This window comes from Macaca thibetana, chromosome 13 (assembly GCF_024542745.1).
Source record: "Macaca thibetana thibetana isolate TM-01 chromosome 13, ASM2454274v1, whole genome shotgun sequence".
NCBI classification, from domain to species: Eukaryota; Metazoa; Chordata; class Mammalia; order Primates; family Cercopithecidae; genus Macaca; species Macaca thibetana.
Window position 1 is genome coordinate 95,760,716 of NC_065590.1, and position 17,954 is coordinate 95,778,669.

Here is a 17,954-nt window from a genome sequence, read left to right on the forward strand (position 1 = left end):
TCAATGTGACGGCGCTTGTTTGTGTTACTCAGTTGTTGGACAACTGGGTCCATTCCCAGGTTTTGGTCATCACGATCACTGTGAATAGCCCTGCTGTTAACATCTTTCTGCAAGTTCTCCCCCTTCTTCGCCCTTTGGATCATTTCCTTGGAAATGTACTTCCTTAAATGGGTTTACTGGGTCAAAGGGGCTCTATGAATGGTTTTATAGCTCTTGGCACATATTTTTCGGATTGCGCCCTGGGCGGATCTGAGCGATGGCACCGACCGCCGAGAGGGCAGGAATGCGGAGGAACGGCCCCGATAACCACCCCTCTTCCGCCCCCCAAAAGGAGAAGACCCAGCGAAGGCCTGCGGCTGGAAAGCGTTTTTCTGGTGCTCTCCCGTTCTCTCGACGTGGTTAGCGTCTACGCCGGGCAGAAACTCTTTCAGGATCCCAGGCCCTACTGCCCCAGGACTAGGATTCCACCCGCCTCCGCTCATGCGGAATCCCAGACACCCAGGGTCCCCTCTCAGGCTCGCATCGAAACCCACGGCCCTGCGGCCCCTCGCGGGCGCCGAGCTCGGTCGCTATTATTTGGGCGCGGGTGAGGCGAGGCCCGCATCGCTGCGCGCTGAGTCAGCGGGGGCCACGGCGGGGGGCGCGGCCGGACTCCCCCCAGCGCACGGCTGCGTCGGGCCCGACGTCGGGGGTTCAGCCTCTGGGCCACGGGGTCGTCCGCGGGGTTCGGCGGGAAGGGCAGGGGGAGCGCGGAAGGACCCGGCCCGGGTGCGTCTCCCCTCCCCCAGCAGGCGCTCGACCGTGACCGCGCGCCCGGCCATTCGCCTCAGAGAACCCCGCCAGAGGGAGGAGGCGAGGGCGGGCGAGGAAGGGGCGCAGAGGAGAAAGCGGAGCGGGGCAGACGCAGGAAGGGAAAGAAAGGGAGGAAGCGCGGCGCACGGGGCGGGGCGGGGCGCGCGCGGGGCGGGCGGGGGCGCGCGCCGGCGGCTGCGCGCGGAGGGGCTTGTGGGTAGCGGCGGCGCGCGGCCGCGCGGGAGTGTGTGCGCCGGGAGCGGGCTGAGGGATTGCAAGGCAGCCGGCGGCGACCATGGCAGCGGGCCGGCGGCGGCCGTAGTGGCCCAGGCCTGGGCTTCAGCCTCCCGGGGCCCCAGAGGGCGGGGCGGTCCGGGCCGCGGCGGTGGCGGCGCCACTTCCCCGCTCCCGCCCGAGGACTCCTGCGGGCGCTCGCGGAGGACCAGCGGACCGGCGGCGCGAATCTGACTGAGGGGCGGGGACGCAGTCTGTTCCCCGGCGCTCCCGACAGGGCCGGGCCGGGCCGGGCGGGCCCCTAGGAGCAGCCCCTGGGCGGGGGACCGCCGCGGAGACCCGAAGCCGGAGCTAGAGGCGGGCGGTGGGCCCAAGCGGAGTCCCGGCCGAAGCTGGTGGTGCGGGGGCGGTGCTAGGCCCCGAGGCTGCCGGACCTGAGCGCGAGGAGCCTGAGTGCGGGTCCGGCGGTGGCGGCATGAGCCGGCCCCCGCCGACGGGGAAAATGCCCGGCGCCCCCGAAACCGTGCCGGGGGACGGGGCCAGCGCGAGCCGCCAGAGGAAGCTGGAGGCGCTGATCCGAGACCCTCGCTCCCCCATCAACGTGGAGAGCTTGCTGGTAGGTGGCCGGGGCCTGGGAGCTTGCTCGTTGCAGCTCACACCTCAGATCCCTTCTGCGCCCAGCCCTTCGTGCCCGTCCGCCCGTGAGGAGGGGAGGTCTTGCCCCACCCCGCCCTGCTTCCGGCAGCCGGGCCCGGAGACCAAACGCTTCTGCCCCCGAGTTCCAAGAGTAGTGACCCGCCTTTGATTCCTCCCTCTACCTCCTGCTGGAGCCGGTGTCATCCCCTGCTGCTCCTTTCTTGCAGCACTGGGAGGAACACCCCTCTTCTCCTTCCGCCTACCCACTCTGTTTCGGGAGGTGGGTGGAGGACTGGCCATCCTTCATACAGCAGGTTAGCCGATTTGAAAGTGTCATGCTACGTGGGGACTTGGTGCGAGCAAGGGAGAAAGAAACCTGATGCTCTCCCTGTTGCGAGTACTCGCTGGGATACATGACAAAGAGCTGCCCTCACTCTCTCCTTTTAGTCTGAAATCTTGGAACACATACCTAATGTTTTGCTGTTTTCACTTGCGTTTGAGCATTCCACACTTGCCATTTAGTGCATTTTAAGTGCTGTAAATTTAATTCCCTGAGATTATTGCGCCGGAGCCAAAAACTCAGTCTGAATTGTGGAGTGGAATAAATCTCTCCTCTTCATTGCGTCTCTTTCCTAAAACGACCTTTGAAATCCAAATTAATAGCACCGTAAAGGCTGCTAATTGGCTCTTGATTAAGAAAGGAGCATGTTTTACAAAATAGAAATGCACCGTAGAATGCTGGCTTATTTCTTATTTTTGTGAGGATAGATGATTGTATTTCGCAATTTGAGTAGTGTGCAGTGTGGATGCATTTATGGGAAAAGGGGGTGTGGACTTCTACCCTGGGGAGAAGAAAAGTGAAAACGATACTCTGCATATTAGATTGACTTTGGAAGACTAGAATTAGGGTGGGAGATCCTTAGATCCGTTAGACATTCTGTGTTGGAATGCAGATGTTTAGTTCTGTTCCCTGCTGGGATAAATCTTACTGTACGATGAGAAAAACTGCCTCCTCCCTTTCCAGGGACGGACGGACTGACTTTTCGTCAGAGGCAGTTGGTTATCCTTTGAGGTTTCAGGCATCGTTTGCAGAGTGACTCAGTCCTGTTTAGTCAAAATGCAGGAACTGACTTTAGCTATGTGTGTCTTTCTGCACAGTGCACAGAAAATAGTGAGTGATGTGCTATGTTGTGTCACATGTGTCTGATGTTTTACTGATTTTCGGGTTAATGTGTTGTTCCTGTGTTTTCATGGGAGCAGTCTTTGAAAGTCTTTAATTGGGAGTAAGATTGCTTGCATGGATGGCATAGCTTTTCCTAGGCTAAAGCGGAGACTCTGGGCTGCACTCCGAGCATTTTCACTTTGGTATTTTGCTAGCAAAACTTTGACCTAAGGCCAGAAAGTTTAGTTAAAAATAGTACAGCAAATCTCAAGTATTCATCAGGTTCATACTAAATCCTAGATGCAAACGTTTTGCAATTCACTTTGATATCTTAGATCTTTAATGATATTAATCATAATTATTAGAGTTATTCTGAGCTTGAATGTAAAGTAGCTTGTACATGTAATATGCTCATGCATTTTGTTTTATTACTTTCCAAGTTATTAAAATGACGGCTATTTTTAAAAGTGAAACATTTTACATGCTCAGGACACAGTTCATTCATTTAATGCTTATTACAGCCAAAACACACTTTTATTAAGGTGACACATTACTGATCTGAGAATTGACATCAGATGCTGATGACTTGGCAGACTCTGTTATAGCTGTTTCTAGTTGATTAAATATGCTTGAGGTACAGTAAACCTTTCCAAGACAAAATGTGTCCCTTATTCCTTTGGAGCAAGATTCCTGGTGCTTCTGCTGCAAATTGATAAACTAAATTAAAAATATATATATAAATTAATTTTAAATTACATGTATTTTATGAAATATTAGAACGGATTTTTTTGTGGTAGCGTATACAGAATTTACCATTTTTAACCATGTTTAAGGGTATAGCTTAGTGGCAGGCATTAAATACGTTCACATTGTTGTGCAACCATCACCACTATCCATCTCTGGAATCTTTTCATCTCTCCAAACTGAAACTGTAAATTAATGTCTAAAATAATGTTATAAAAAATTATATTCCTGAAATACTGATGAAATAATGGCTGGTATCACTTTAAAGATCTGAAACCTTAGCATTTAGGTTGCATTTCACAATTGGTCATTGTTTTACTGCACATGTCATTTATTTTTTGGCTTTGCCATAGGAAATAACATATTTTGTCTTTAACAGAAAATTTAAAGGAATATAATTTAAAGCAAACACAGCTGCAACACTACATTCAGGAGCTCAGAAAGTACCATTAAAAATTGTATACTCCTAAGATGACAGAAGAAGATGAAGTACACCAGAAATGATTGTATGATGCTTTCAGTAAGCTAGGCCTGGAAGGTAAACCCCTGTAGGAAACAAAGTTATATGAGATAACACGTAAAGTGCTTAGCCTAGTGCTTGGTACATCACAGTGCTCATTAAATTTAGTTCACTTCTCCTGTGCACATTTAGCATGTTTTTAGTTAATTGCTTTAAATTTTCTTTTCAAAGGAAAATGGTTTTATTTGCATCTATTTCTTGCTACATAATTTTGAGTGAGTAGCATTATCATTTGAATTTGCCATCAGAAAAGTGCTGGCAATCATTAGGCATAGGTAGAGCTAGAGTCCAAGACTAAATCAGTGTAAAGATGACATCTTGTTTCTCTGCAAAGGCTCATTGCTTTATGTGGGTCCTTAAATTAATCTGAGAAGAATTTATCTGTTTTATGGTTGCAGATTGTGAGCTGCTTAGTATTACTTAGAAATAGAGTTTTGTTTCTCTACTGCCTCTTTTTTTTTTTGGAGGCAGGTCTTCGGTAATACGCTTTTGTAGTGTTTGAAACCTTTGGGTAAATACCTGTGCTTTGTTGTCAAGACCAGCTTCTCATACTGCTTACCTATTATGGTAAAAAGAATTGTGTTTCAGGCTTTGCTGAAGAGATGTTTTTCTAAAGGTCTGTGCTTTTTGAGTTTTGATTTATTTTACTCTTTCAAAGGTAAACAGTCACAATAACCTATAGGACTCATGCTTGGGTAAACTCTTAAGACTTGTGTGGATGGGCAAAGGTGATTAAAAATTTGTTTACAATTTTCAGTGGCATAGAACATAAAATAATTTGATTGATTTCATTATCCTTGTAAACTATCTGACGATATTTCTTATCTCAGTGCTTAGACTCATCATGCTGCTGGTTATTTGCCTAATTAAAATAAAATTGTATGTATATTTTTCCCATCATGTAATAAGTAAGAACATTATAGAGATACAATAAAAAATGAAATAGAATAAAAATTAAAGATCGTTTTATACATTTTTTTCTTTTTTTTTTTTTTTTTTTTGACACAGAGTCTTGCTCTGTCGCCCAGGCTGGGGTGCAGTGGCTGGATCTCAGCTCACTGCAAGCTCCGCCTCCCGGGTTTAGACCATTCTCCTGCCTCAGCCTCCTGAGTAGCTGGGACTACAGGCGCCCGCCACCTCGCCCGGCTAGTTTTTTGTATTTTTTAGTAGAGACGGGGTTTCACCGTGTTAGCCAGGATGGTCTCGATCTCCTGACCTTGTGATCCGCCCGTCTCGGCCTCCCAAAGTGCTGGGATTACAGGCTTGAGCCACCGCGCCCGGCCACATTTTTTTCTTTATGAAGAGTTTGGCATTTATAGTGTAAATGTGACTAGTTTACTTTAAAACTTTCATGTTGATAGGAAATCTTTAAAGAAAATGAGTTAGCTAGGGAGGTTTTAAACAAAAGGTGATGTATGGAACTTACTGTTGATGTGAAGCAAGTGCAGGTCTGCAATCCCTTATCCACAATTTTGGTATATAAAAAACCCTAAAAACCAAGTTTTTGGTAAAATGTATTTGATGATAACATCTGACCTAATCTGACATTAGAATATTTGTGGTCTAGTCATTCCTCTTGATGTAAATAATAATGCCTTTTGCTGGAAGAATATTAATGTATTTGATTTCAGGGTGCTGCCCAGATTTTCAAGAGCGTTTTAGGGAATGCACAGTATATGTACTGTGTACCATTCTAAAATCCAAGAAATTCTGAATTGGGAAACATTGTGGTCCCAGGGTAAGGCCGATGTAGACTAAGTAAGGAAATACGGACTTACATACACTTCAGTAGTTGTAAATAAATAGTGGATAATTATCTTGAAATCTAACTTTTTTGTTTTTTATTCCCAGAGTCTAGATCAGATAGCCCTCTCTTTCCCATTTTGAATTCTAAAAATATAGTATGCAAATATAATTTATGAAGCATAAAAACATATTCGTGAAATCACCACACAAGTTAATAAGTGGAACACTAGCCTGTAGAAGTTACCTGTGTGCTGTTGCTGCTGCTGGATTCGGTCTTCCTGCATCCTCTCTCATCTGCTACCCTGAACATTTTATTGTTCCTTTGCTTCATTTCATAGATTACTACAGTTGTGTATATCTCTAAACAGTATTATGTAGTTTTACTTGTTTTAACTTTATAAAATGTCAGCGTTTTTACGTATTCTTTTATGACTTGCTTTGTTTACTGGAAATGTTGTTCCTTTTTTTTTTTTTTTTTTTTTTTTTTTGAGATGGAGTGTCACTCTTTTGCCGAGGCCGGAGTGCAGTGGCTGGATCTCAGCTCACTGCAAGCTCCGCCTCCTGGGTTTACGCCATTCTCCTGCCTCAGCCTCCCGAGTAGCTGGGACTACAGGCGCCCGCCACCTCGCCCGGCTAGTTTTTTTTTTTGTATTTTTTTTAGTAGAGATGGGGTTTCGCCGTGTTAGCCAGGATGGTCTTGATCTCCTGACCTCGTCCGTCTCGGCCTCCCAAAGTGCTGGGATTACAGGCTTCAGCCACCGCGCCCAGCCTTACTGGAAATGGTGTTTCTAAGATTCGCTAACATTGTGGTTTATTCATATTCCCTGCTACGATAATCAGTTTAGCTCCAATCTACTTAAAGGATATTTACAGTTTTCTTTCTTTCTTTTTTTTTTCTATTATGGAAAGTGTTGCTAGGAGCATTTCTGGAGCTCATGTGAAGAATTCCTGTACATTAGGGTATATATCTGGGAGTGGAATTGCTGGATTTTAAGATACACTATGTTCAACTTAATGTAATGGATAGAGTTTAAAATTTTCTCCATCATGTTGTTATAGAAAATTTCAAAGTATAGTAAGGGTGAAAGAACCAACAATGAACATCCATATATTCACCGCATAATTAATATTTTGCTATATTTGCTGTATTTTCTTTATCTGTCCATTCCTTTATCCATCTATCAATACATCTTTTATTTTTGATTCACTTGAAGTAAATTGGAGATATTAGTATACTTTGCCTTCAAACATTTTGGTATGTATTTAAGAAGGGTTCAATTTGATTTGTTTAGATTTTTTAAAGATTAAATTTGCATGCAATGAAATGCACAGATCTTAAATGTACCACTGGTGAGTTTTGACAAATGCACACACCTGTGTAATGCAAATTCTTGTAAAAATACAGACCATTATTACCAACTCAGAAATCTCCTTCACACCTTTTCAGCTAATTCCACACATCATTTTCTTCTCTTAGAGACAGTCATTCTTCTGATTTTTTTTTTTTTTTTGCAGTAAAGATAACTTTGATTTCTTCTAAACTTCATAAAAATGGAATCATATAGTATATACTTTTCTGTGTCTGGCTTCTTTAACGCAGCATTGTTTCTGAGAGTTATCTGTGTTATTTTGTGTGTCAGCAATTTGTTCCTTTTTCTTGTTGCTGAATTGTCTTCTGTTTTATGTATAAACCACAGTTGGCTTGGATATCGTGTTGATGCATACCTGGACTAGTTTTCAGTTTTTTGTCTTCAGAATGTACAGTGGTCCCTTGGTCTTCTCTGGGGATTGGTTCCAGGATACTTGCTTCACAGTCTGCCTACGTACCAAAATTCAACGATGCACAGTCCTTTTTATAAAATGGCATTAGTATTTGCATGTAATCTATGCATATCCTCCATATACTTTGTCATCTCTCGATTACTTATAATGCCTAATACGATACTGTATTGTTTTTTAGTCTATATTTTTTAATTTTTTTTTTCCAAATATTTTTGATCCACAGTTGGTTGGATTCATGGATACAGAGTACTGAGTGTATTATGTATTTTGGCTTGATTTTTTTTAAATATGGAGACAAGATCTTGCTCTCTTGCTCAGGCTGGGATGCAGTGGTGCAGTCATAGCTCACTGTAACCTTCAACTCCTGGTCTCAATAATTCTTCCAACTTAGCCCCTCTAGTAGGGACTACAGGTGTGTGCCACTGTGATTGGCTAATTTTTATTTTATTTTATTTTTTTGCAGAAATGAGGTCTTGCTGTGTTGTCCAGGCTGGTCTCAAACTCCTGGCCTCAAGTGATCCTCCAGCCTCATCCTCTGAAAGCGTTGCATTAGAGGCCTGAGCCACTGCACCCAGCCTACTTTGGCTCTTAATACAGTTGCTATGAATGTTTTCATTTCTTTTGGGTAAATTAAATACCTTGTAGTGGAATTGCTAAGTCGTAGGGCAGATATGCGTTTACTGTTTAAGAAACTGCCGGCTAGGCACGGTGGCTCACACCTGTAATCTCAGCACTTTGGGAGGCCCAGGTGGGCGGATCATTTGAGGTCAGGAGTTTGAGACCAGCCTGACCAACATGGTGAAACCCTATCTCTATTAAAAATAATAAAAAAAAGATTAGCCGGCTGTGGTGGGACAAACCTGTGATTTCAGCTACTTGGGAGTCTGAGGCAGGAGAATCACCTGAACCCAGGAGGTGAAGGTTGCAATGAGCTGAGATCAGGTCATTGCACTCCAGCCTGGGCAACAAGAGTGAGACTCTGTCTAAAAAAAAAAAAAAAAAAAGAAACTGTCAGATCTTTTTATGAAGTAGTTACACCGTTTTACACTCCCACCAACAATATATGAGAGTTCCAGTTGCTCCACGTCTTCCCCGACACTGCTCTTTAAAATGTGATTTTGATTTGCATGATTTGCATTTCCCTCATGACTAATGATGTACTTTTTCTTGCACTTACTGGCCATTTATATGTTTTCCTTTGTGAATTATCTGTTCAAAGCAACATATCTCCATTTTCGCCCATTTAAAAACATTGGGTTATTTATTTGTATTTATTATTGAATCATATAAGTTCTTTTGTATATAGAGAGAACACTCTTTGTCAAATGTATGTTTTGTGAGTGTTTTTTCCCTAGCTTATGGTGTATCTCTCTCTCTCTCTCTCTCTCTCTCTTTTTTGAGGTAGAGTCTTGCTGTGTTGCCCAGGCTGGAGTGCAGTGGCACAGTCTTGGCTCACTGTAACCTCTGCCGCATGTGTTTAATCGATTCTCCCTCCTGTGCCTCCCGAGTAATTGGGATTACAGGCATGCACCACCACGCCCGGCTAATTATTGTATTTTTAGTGTAGACGGGGTTTTACCATGTTGGCCAGGCTGGTCTCCAACTCCTGACCTCAAGTCATCTGCCCGCCTTGGCCTCCCAAAGTGCTGGGATTACAGGCACGAGCCACTATGCCTGGCCCCATATCTCTTTTTTTTTTTTTTTTTTTGAGACGGAGTCTCGCTCTGTTGCCCAAGCTGGAGTGCAGTGGCCAGATCTCAGCTCACTGCCATATCTTTTTTTTTAATCAAAATTTGTAATGGCTATTGCCTTTCTGCCCAAGTAATTGTTGCCATCCCCATGTCATGAAGATATTCACCTTTGCTTTCTTCCAAAAGCTTTATGGTTGACTTTTACATTTAGGTCTAGGATACATTTTAAGCTAAATTTAATGTGTGGTGTGAGTTAGGGGTTGAAGTTAATTTTTCTTTCCCACATAATTATCCAGTTATCTAGACTATCCAGCACCATTTTTAAAAAATTTAAGTTTTCTCATTGGGTTGCTTTGGCGCCTTTGTTAAAAGTCAGTTTACTGACTGTTGGGACTTTTAAATTTGCTTTTCTACCACCTTAGTAGCTACAGCAGGTCATCAGTCCTGGTTCTGTTATTTAACCCACGCTCATTTCAAAGTCATTTCTTGGCTAGGCACAGTGGTTCATGCCTATAATACCAGTGCTTTGGGAGGCTGAGTTGGGAGGATTGCTTGAGGCTAGAAGTTTGAGACCAGCTTGGGCAACACAGTGAGATTTCTTGCCTCTACAGAAATAAAAAAAAATTAGCCAGGCATGGTGGCACAAACTTGTGATCCTAGCTGCTCGGGAGGCTGAGGCAGGAGGGTGGCTTGAGTCCAGGAGTTTGAGACTGAGTGAGCTGTAATGGTGCTGCTGCATTTCAGCCTGGGTGATAGAGTGAGACCCTGTCTCTGGAAAAAATGCCATTTCTTTTTAGTTTTATCTGTACCTGAGGGAAATGACAACCAGCTATGGCTGAGAGGGAAACATAGATTTTATTTTTTGAAGTGAAGCAAGATTTGTCATTTTTTAAATTATAAAAATAATATGCTCTTATTGGAGAAAATTTAGGGAGCATAGAAGGGTATAAATGCTAATGACACTTACCTACAATCTCCTTCCTTAGAGATAATCACTGTTTAACATTTTGGTGTATATGTCTTAAATTATATATATATATATAAAAAATTACACTAGTCATGTACTTCATCTTTTTAAATATTTAATGAATAGTATGAGTTTTATGTAGTTACAATTATCTTTTCACTGTAAAGTGATTCTGGCTTCGTGGTCATGTTTAGGAAATTCTCTTTTACCAGGATTATATCATCATATACCTGACTTTTTGTTCTCACATGGCTTTGTTCTTACTGATATTTCATTTGGAATTCTGATGGAAAGTATGAAGTAGGAGTTCAAATATTATATCAGGAGATAGAGATTTGTCTAGGTGTATTAGATTTTCCAAAATATTAATTGGGAGTTTCTGTTTACAGAAATTGTTAGTTCGTTCAACAAATATTTACAGAATAGGAAAATATAAAAGACCCATGTCCTAAAACAGCTCATATTCTGTGCATTAAATAAAAATAAACTCAAAAGCCACGCCCGGCTAATTTTTTTTGTATTTTTAGTAGAGATGGATTGCGCTGTGTTAGCCAGTTTGGTCTCGATCTCCTGACCTTGTGATCCACCTGCCTTGGCCTCCCAAAGTGCTGGGATTACAGGCGTGAGCCACTGCGCCTGGCCCTAGCCTCTTTTTTTAAATAACAGAAGTGATAACCTGTAGAAATGTCTCTACTTGAAGAGATATTAATTAAAATACTTCCCAGATAAACATTTTGTATGTGTTCCTGTCACTTAGTTCTTACCTATCCATGGGAAAGAAGGTAAGTAAACATCTATATATTCAGGGAGGATGGGTTTAGAAGTAGAATTAATTTGGAGGTCATGTAGGAAAAGCAAATTGTGATTTGGATATTTTCCGGATTGTGGTGAAACAGTTTGTCTTGGAAAGAATTTAAGTGAATTTTATTCAGTATTTTAGGTGAAGTAAAGATACCTCATGGGGGCTGAACAGCTTTTTATCATTTATATGTGTCATTTTTTCCCCCTTCTCCTTAACTTTTTTCTGGTTAAACACATTTACTTCTTTTTATGTACCTAGTTATGCCTGTGTTGGAATTGCACTTTATGAGTAGGGCAGATGAAATGCTGGTGGTGTGTTCACAAGGTAAAATCCTTTAAAATAGCATATTGGCTGTTATTAATAGTAAGGCAATATTTTTCAACAATATTAAAAACTAAGTTAAAGGGCATGAGATTTTTTTGAGAGGAATCAAGTGTGTCATTGCAAGTCACAATGACTTGAGAATTTTTCAGATATTAAGCATTTTGGTTTCTAATATGTTGATTTGGCTTTAAACTGTTTCATGTTTGTAGTATTTCTTTTTTTTCCCTAATACATGCAGGTGGTTTTTTGTGTGTGTTCTCTGGACCGTATTTAAAACAGTTATAGAAAGAATAGAATTTAGAGTCGTGATAGTTTTTCTTCTACATCTACTACTGGTATTCATTTAGCAGACAAAGGAGAGTGATACATAGTATCTTGCTTGTAATAAGCCTTTCATATTGGTTGAACAAATAAATACAGCCTGCAGATGTAGTGCAATTGACAAAATGTGTTTCAGTCTCTTATTTGCTCTTAGAATCAGCTCTGAAATAAAAGTCTGGTGGTTGAGAATGAGCAGGTATTGAATATATAGAGTCGGGCATCATTGTTTACTACCATTACTAGTTCTTTTTATTTTCAACTGTTTTATTGAGGTATAATTTATACACCATAAATTTCTTCCATTTTAAGTGTACAATATGATTTTTAGTAAATTTACAAAGTTGTGTAACCATCATCACAATTCATTTTCATCACCCCCCCCAAATTCCCTTGATCCTATTTGCAGTCAGTCCTGAATCCCAACCCCAGCCAACCACTGATCTGCTTTCTGACTATAACTTTGTCTGTTCTGTAAATTCCATATAAGTGGAATAATAAAATATGCAGTGATTTCCACCTGGCTTCTTTTACCTAACATGATGTTTTTGACGTTCATATATGTTGCAGCATGAATACTATGTTCTTTTTAATTGATGAATAATATTCCATAGTTACGGATGTACCACATTTTGTTTATGAATTCACCATATGTGAGGGTATATGTTTTCATTTCTCTTGGATAGATTCCAAGGAGTGGGACTGCAGGGTCATATGGTAAATTTATGCTTAACTTTTGAGAGACTGCAGACTGTTTTCCGAAGTAGCCCTACCATTTTACATTCTCACCAGAAATGTATGAGGGTTCCAGTTTCTCCATATTATCACGAAACACTTGGTAGTGTGTGTCATTGTAATTATAGCCATTGTAGTGCGTTTTACCAGTGACAAATGATGTTGGCCACTGTTTTATGTGCGTGTTTTGCTTGTTCTTTTGATTTTTGCTAATGTGTCATGAGTGTGGCCTAATTTGAATCATTATATTTAAGTTGTTTTTGTTTTTATGCTAGGAAATAATATGGTAATCAACTGGTGGAGTTTTATTTTGTATACCACAGGCCAATTCCAGTGTTGGGAATTCCAAAAATAGAATACAAATGCAAATCAGAGCCCTCTGAATGTGGAATTAGCCTACTGATAAGTGTTTACACCTGAAAGGCCTAGTTAATACTAAGCATTTTTTTTTAAACCTTGTTATGATACCTTTTGCTTCCAAGGAATGAATGAGTCTTGCTGATCTGTATAGGCTCTCTTTTATTTTTTTAATTAAAAAAAGTTTTTTTTAAAGAGGTGGGGTCTCACTTTGTTGTCCATGCTGGAGTGCAGTGTGATCATAGCTCACTGCAGCCTAGAACTCTTGGACTCAAGCAGTCCTTCTACCTCAGCCTCCCAAGTACCTGGGACTACAGGCACATGCCACTGCACCTGGCTAATGGGTAGGCCCTAATAATGGCAGTGGAGTCTACTAGTTGGGTTGTTTCTGTTTTGTTGTTGTTGTTGAGACAGAGTCTCGCACTGTCGCCTGGGCTGGAGTGCAGCAGTGCAGTCTTGGCTCACTGCAACTTCCGCCTCCCAGGTTCACATGAGTCTCCTGCCTCAGCCTCCTGAGTAGCTGGAATTATAGGTGCCTGCCACCAGGCCTGGCTAATTTTTTGTATTTTTAGCAGAGAAAGGGTTTCATTGTGTTGGCCAGGCTGGTCTCGAACTCCTGACCTTGTGATCCACCTGCTTTGGCCTCCCAAAGTGCTGGGATTACAGGCGTGAGCCACCGTGCCCAGCCAGTTGGGTTGTTTCTAAGCTACAGATGTTAAGGGCTTCTGACGTGCACATGGCTTTTACATGTTTGTTTGTTTTTTTTCCATTCTGCTCTGTATTCATCTTCCCTCTTTTTGATTGTTTTGAGCATGTTAGGTGTAAGCTTATAAACTTACTCCCTTTTGTTGACCCAAATTTTATCTTACACTTCTCTGTTAAAACAGTTACCAGTATTACTTTAATAACTTGATTCATATAGAGGATGGGTAGCTGTTGGTGTTTTAAGCACTATTGCACTGAGCTTTTGGCTTGTTTTTGAGTATTTATTTTAATTTGCCTTACGGATACAAAGGTTGCCTGTTCTTGTTCACAGGTGGCATTGGATGTTGACTTGGATATGTGCAAATTTTTGCATCGTATCCAACATACTATGTTCTTTTCAGGTGTTAAAAGTAGCCTTATTTGTGCATTCTGTATCAGTGTGTGATTCTGCTCTTTTGCCTTGTATTTAGGTGTGACTCCTCTAGAAGTCATACTCAGAATATGCTTATTGAAATTAAAGTTTTCTTTTTAATTTTAGGTTAGATAAATTATTTTTGAGTTTTTATTAAAGATAACTACATGCGAGACCTTTTTCTTTTTTTTTTGAGCAGTGAAGGAAACTTAGAAAATATCATTTCTTCTTCTCCTTCTCCTCCCTCCTCCTCCCTTCCCTCCCTCCTCCTCCCTCCTCCTCCTCCTCCTCCTCCTCCTTCCTTCTCCTCCACCCTCCCTCCTCCTCCCTCCTCCTCCTCCTCCTGGTCCTCCCTCCTCCTGATCCTCCCTCCTTCTCACTCCTCCTCTTCCTCCTCCCTCCCCCTCCCCCTCCTCCATTTTTTGAAACTTTTTTGAGATGCAGTCTCTGTCACCCAGGCTAGTGGTGAGATAGCGGCTCACTGCAACCTCCGCCTCTCAGGTTCTTAAAAGTTTTTGGTTTTAAAATCAAAAGGAAAAGAAAGTGTATTAGCACAGTTGTCATGAACTTTGATGCCTACAAGATCTAGTGAAAAATGTGGTTTTTTATGTTGAAATCCCTGTAAAAGTATTTCATGTATTAAATATGAAAATATTAGTATGATTTTGAAAAATGTATCACCTTTTTCAGATAACTTTGTTGCTTTAGAGTTATAGTTTGTGGGATTTTTAGCTCATGGCTAACAAAACTACATGCCCTGTGGCCAAGGCACAGTTAAATAATGTGAGGCTCTAGAGTGACATATAATAAAAGTATCTTTAAAGTCCTAAAGATTTATGGCAGTTTATCTTTTGAAATATATCTATTGTTTTCAAATAATTGCTGAATAGAAAGATAATTAGAAATGTGAAATCTGAAACTAGGTGATGCTTCTTTCACTGACTGAATATATTTCTGCAGTTATCTTTAGAAGTGTGTTATGGATGATTTAGAAACATTTTTATTGGGAGTATTCTTCCAGTTAGAAACATTTTACAATCTGGTGATGAGAATTCCTAATTCCATAATACCTCAATGTTATACAAGATGCTCCGGCATTTCTAAATATTTGAAAAAAATGCAAATAAATTGAGACTTCATGAGTCAGTTCTGACATGTTCATGCTAAAAATATTCTCAGGCATTATTTCTTGCTGTAGCTTAAACGGAATATGCAACTCATGGTTGCAACATAAACTTACAATATGGATAATGTTTATGTTGTTATATTCACGTTAAAGAAGAATTTAATCACAAAAGCTAGAGAACATTTAAAGAATTTAGTCACAAAAACAAGAAAACTCACCTAAAGGATTTTCCTGATAGTTTTGAAAAACAATTGCTGCTGTAAGCAATTTTTTTTTTTTTTGTTAAAAAGGGTAGGCTGTAAAGTTATAAATTTTGAATGCTGGAAACAGATTGTTTTCCATATTTAAGACATTTCCATAATAGGAGAACAGCATATGATACAAATAAAACTAAATTTAGAATTAATAAAAGGAAACTCTAGTACAAAATTGGCTTGTAAAATTTTCTTCTGAGGAAAGTCATAAAATGTAACAGTGAATAAATTTTTAAGAAGTTACTTTTGTTTTTGGAGATGGGATTGTTATAAGCTTTTAGTATAGGGAAGTTTTGTCTTTCGGAATGATATAATGTCAATATTTGGCATAGTGTTTTAATGTGCTTTCCCCCTCTTTTAAACAGAATTATTCAGTTTGACTCTAGTTACAACGGATCTGTGAAATAAAAGTTTGAAAATCTGAACAATACCTTATTTCAAATGATTTTCTATTAATAAAATTCCACTAAAGTACATAAAGAGGATCCCTGTTTGATCTCATTAACAAATGAGAAGGTTAAAATGAATTTTTTTCTTACGAGTTCTCCCCACCAAGGTAGTGAAGGTGGGCAAAAAATGAAGGAAAATGACTTGAATTTTTAATTTCAAGTGTATTTTTAAAAGAGTAGTATAGTGGAAAGAACATTGGATTTGGAGTCAGAAAAGCTAAGTGTTAAAAGCTGGTGTTAATGAGATGTTCTACTGATTATCTTCTTGATTGTGAGTAATTTATAGGACTATCTGCCTTCAAGGAGTTGTGAAGAATACAGTGAGAAGCTAACTACATGTGCTAGTGTTCTGTAAACTGTACAGAACTTTAGTTTTTTTTACAGACAGTTGAAGAACTATGTGTATAACAGCCTATGTTGTATGTGTCTATCAGTGTTTTCCAAAAGATATGTGCATACCAAATCAGCCCCCTTGTATTAGCCTGTTTCCCCCTCTCCCCCACAAAATGCGGCATATTATTTGGCACATACTAGCTTCACTAAGTGTTAAATAAATGACTGAAAATTGTTGGTATTTTTGTGTTCTTAATTCACGGAGTGTAATTAGTCGCATTGGGGTTTTGGATGGATCTTTACAGTCTAAGAGAATAGTAAGACAAAGTCTTGGTGGGGTTTATGGCTCATAGATGATGGACTTTGGGGGTAGAAGTTTCTTATCAGATGTGGAAGGAAAGGGAGTGAGCAGGACGAGGGATAGAGGCAGTCTTCTTTTCATTGATAATCTGAATATACCATGTTCTCCTATATTCTTTGCCCTTGTATGTACCTCGATTGCTCTGTCTCCTTCTCTGCTTTATCAGCTTACCACAAAAAACAAAAACAAAATAAATAAAACAAACTTCATTTTTTAAATTACAAAAGTAACATATGCCCCTTTAAAAACGGACAATTGGCCGGGCTTGGTAGCTCGCACCTCTAATCCCAGCACTTTGGGAGGCCAAGGTGGGTGGATAGCTTGAGCCCAGGAGTTTGAGACCAGCCTGGGCAACACAGTGAAACCCTGTCTCTACAAAAAATGCAAAAATTAGCCAAGTGTGGTGGTGTGCACCCGTAGTCCCAGCTTCTTGGGAGTCTGAGGTGGAAGGATTGCTTGAGCCAGGGAGGTGGAGGTTGCAGTGAGCTGAGATTATACCATTGCACTCTAGCCTGGGTGACAGAGTGAGACTCTGTCTTTAAAAAAAAAAAAAAAAAAAAAAGGAAAGTTATAGAAATAAAGCTTAGCTCTCTCTCCTTGATTTCAGTCTCCTGAGGCAACCACTTTATAATACATCAGTGTATCACTTGTCCTTTTTCTGTGCATCTAATATAACGTCATATCATTTTCCTTTTTTTATGCATATAAAACCATGTGACTACTTGTAGTTTTTTAAAAGGCACAATGCAGTTCTGCAGTATCTACTGTTCTGTATCTCCTTTCTTTGTTTAGTTTGAAGACCTTCCAATCAGAATTTATAATTCACCTAGTTATTTTTAAGTGTTGTGGAGTATTCCATTATCTGCATTTGCCATAGTTTATTTTACTGTGTCAATGTTGATAGACATTTATGTTGTTTTTTCTTTCTGTTATAAACATTGCTGCAGTGAACGTATAAATATTTTTATGCACATATGTGAATATTTCTACAGATTTTAAGAAACAGAATTGTTAAAGGGTATATGCACATTTAAAAATCCCTGAATAATCTCAGTTATCTTTTTAAAAGGCTTTAGCAAATTGAACTCTCCCAGTATTGATGAGAATACACACAGTTCCATATCTTTGGTAGGCTGAATGTTATTAGCCTTTTACATTATTTGCCAATCTGATAGGTCTTTAAAAAGCCAGTGTCTCCCTTTGTTTTTATATGTATTTTAATATTTTACTACAGACGAGATTGAGTACCTGTTGTTAGTCTTTCCCGGGTTTTAATTCTTCTTTAAGACTCACCTTAAATTTATTTTCCCTGTGAGGTCTTCTTTCATTTCCTGCTCGCTCCTTCTCCCAACCCCAGGCAACTTCCTTCTTCCATTTGGTCACATAATGCTTTGCACATGCCTCTGTTGTAAGCAATTATAATCATATTGTATTATGATGATTCATTTTTTCCTTTTTCTTACCAGACCATGGAACTCCTCAAGGGTTGTGACTATGTGATATT

At 40.5% G+C, this 17,954-nt stretch overlaps 1 protein-coding gene across 1 annotated transcript in view; it reads left to right on the forward strand.

The window, feature by feature from the left end:
* The first annotated feature begins 1,486 nt into the window (after window positions 1–1,486).
* The window catches only part of ROCK2 (Rho associated coiled-coil containing protein kinase 2), a 162,306-nt gene continuing 145,838 nt past the window's right edge, over window positions 1,487–17,954 (forward strand). Inside the window, exon 1 of the mRNA XM_050753971.1 lies at window positions 1,487–1,642. Coding sequence (XP_050609928.1) covers window positions 1,502–1,642 — 141 coding nt within the window. The 5' untranslated portion in view covers window positions 1,487–1,501. The remainder of the gene's footprint in view (window positions 1,643–17,954) is intronic.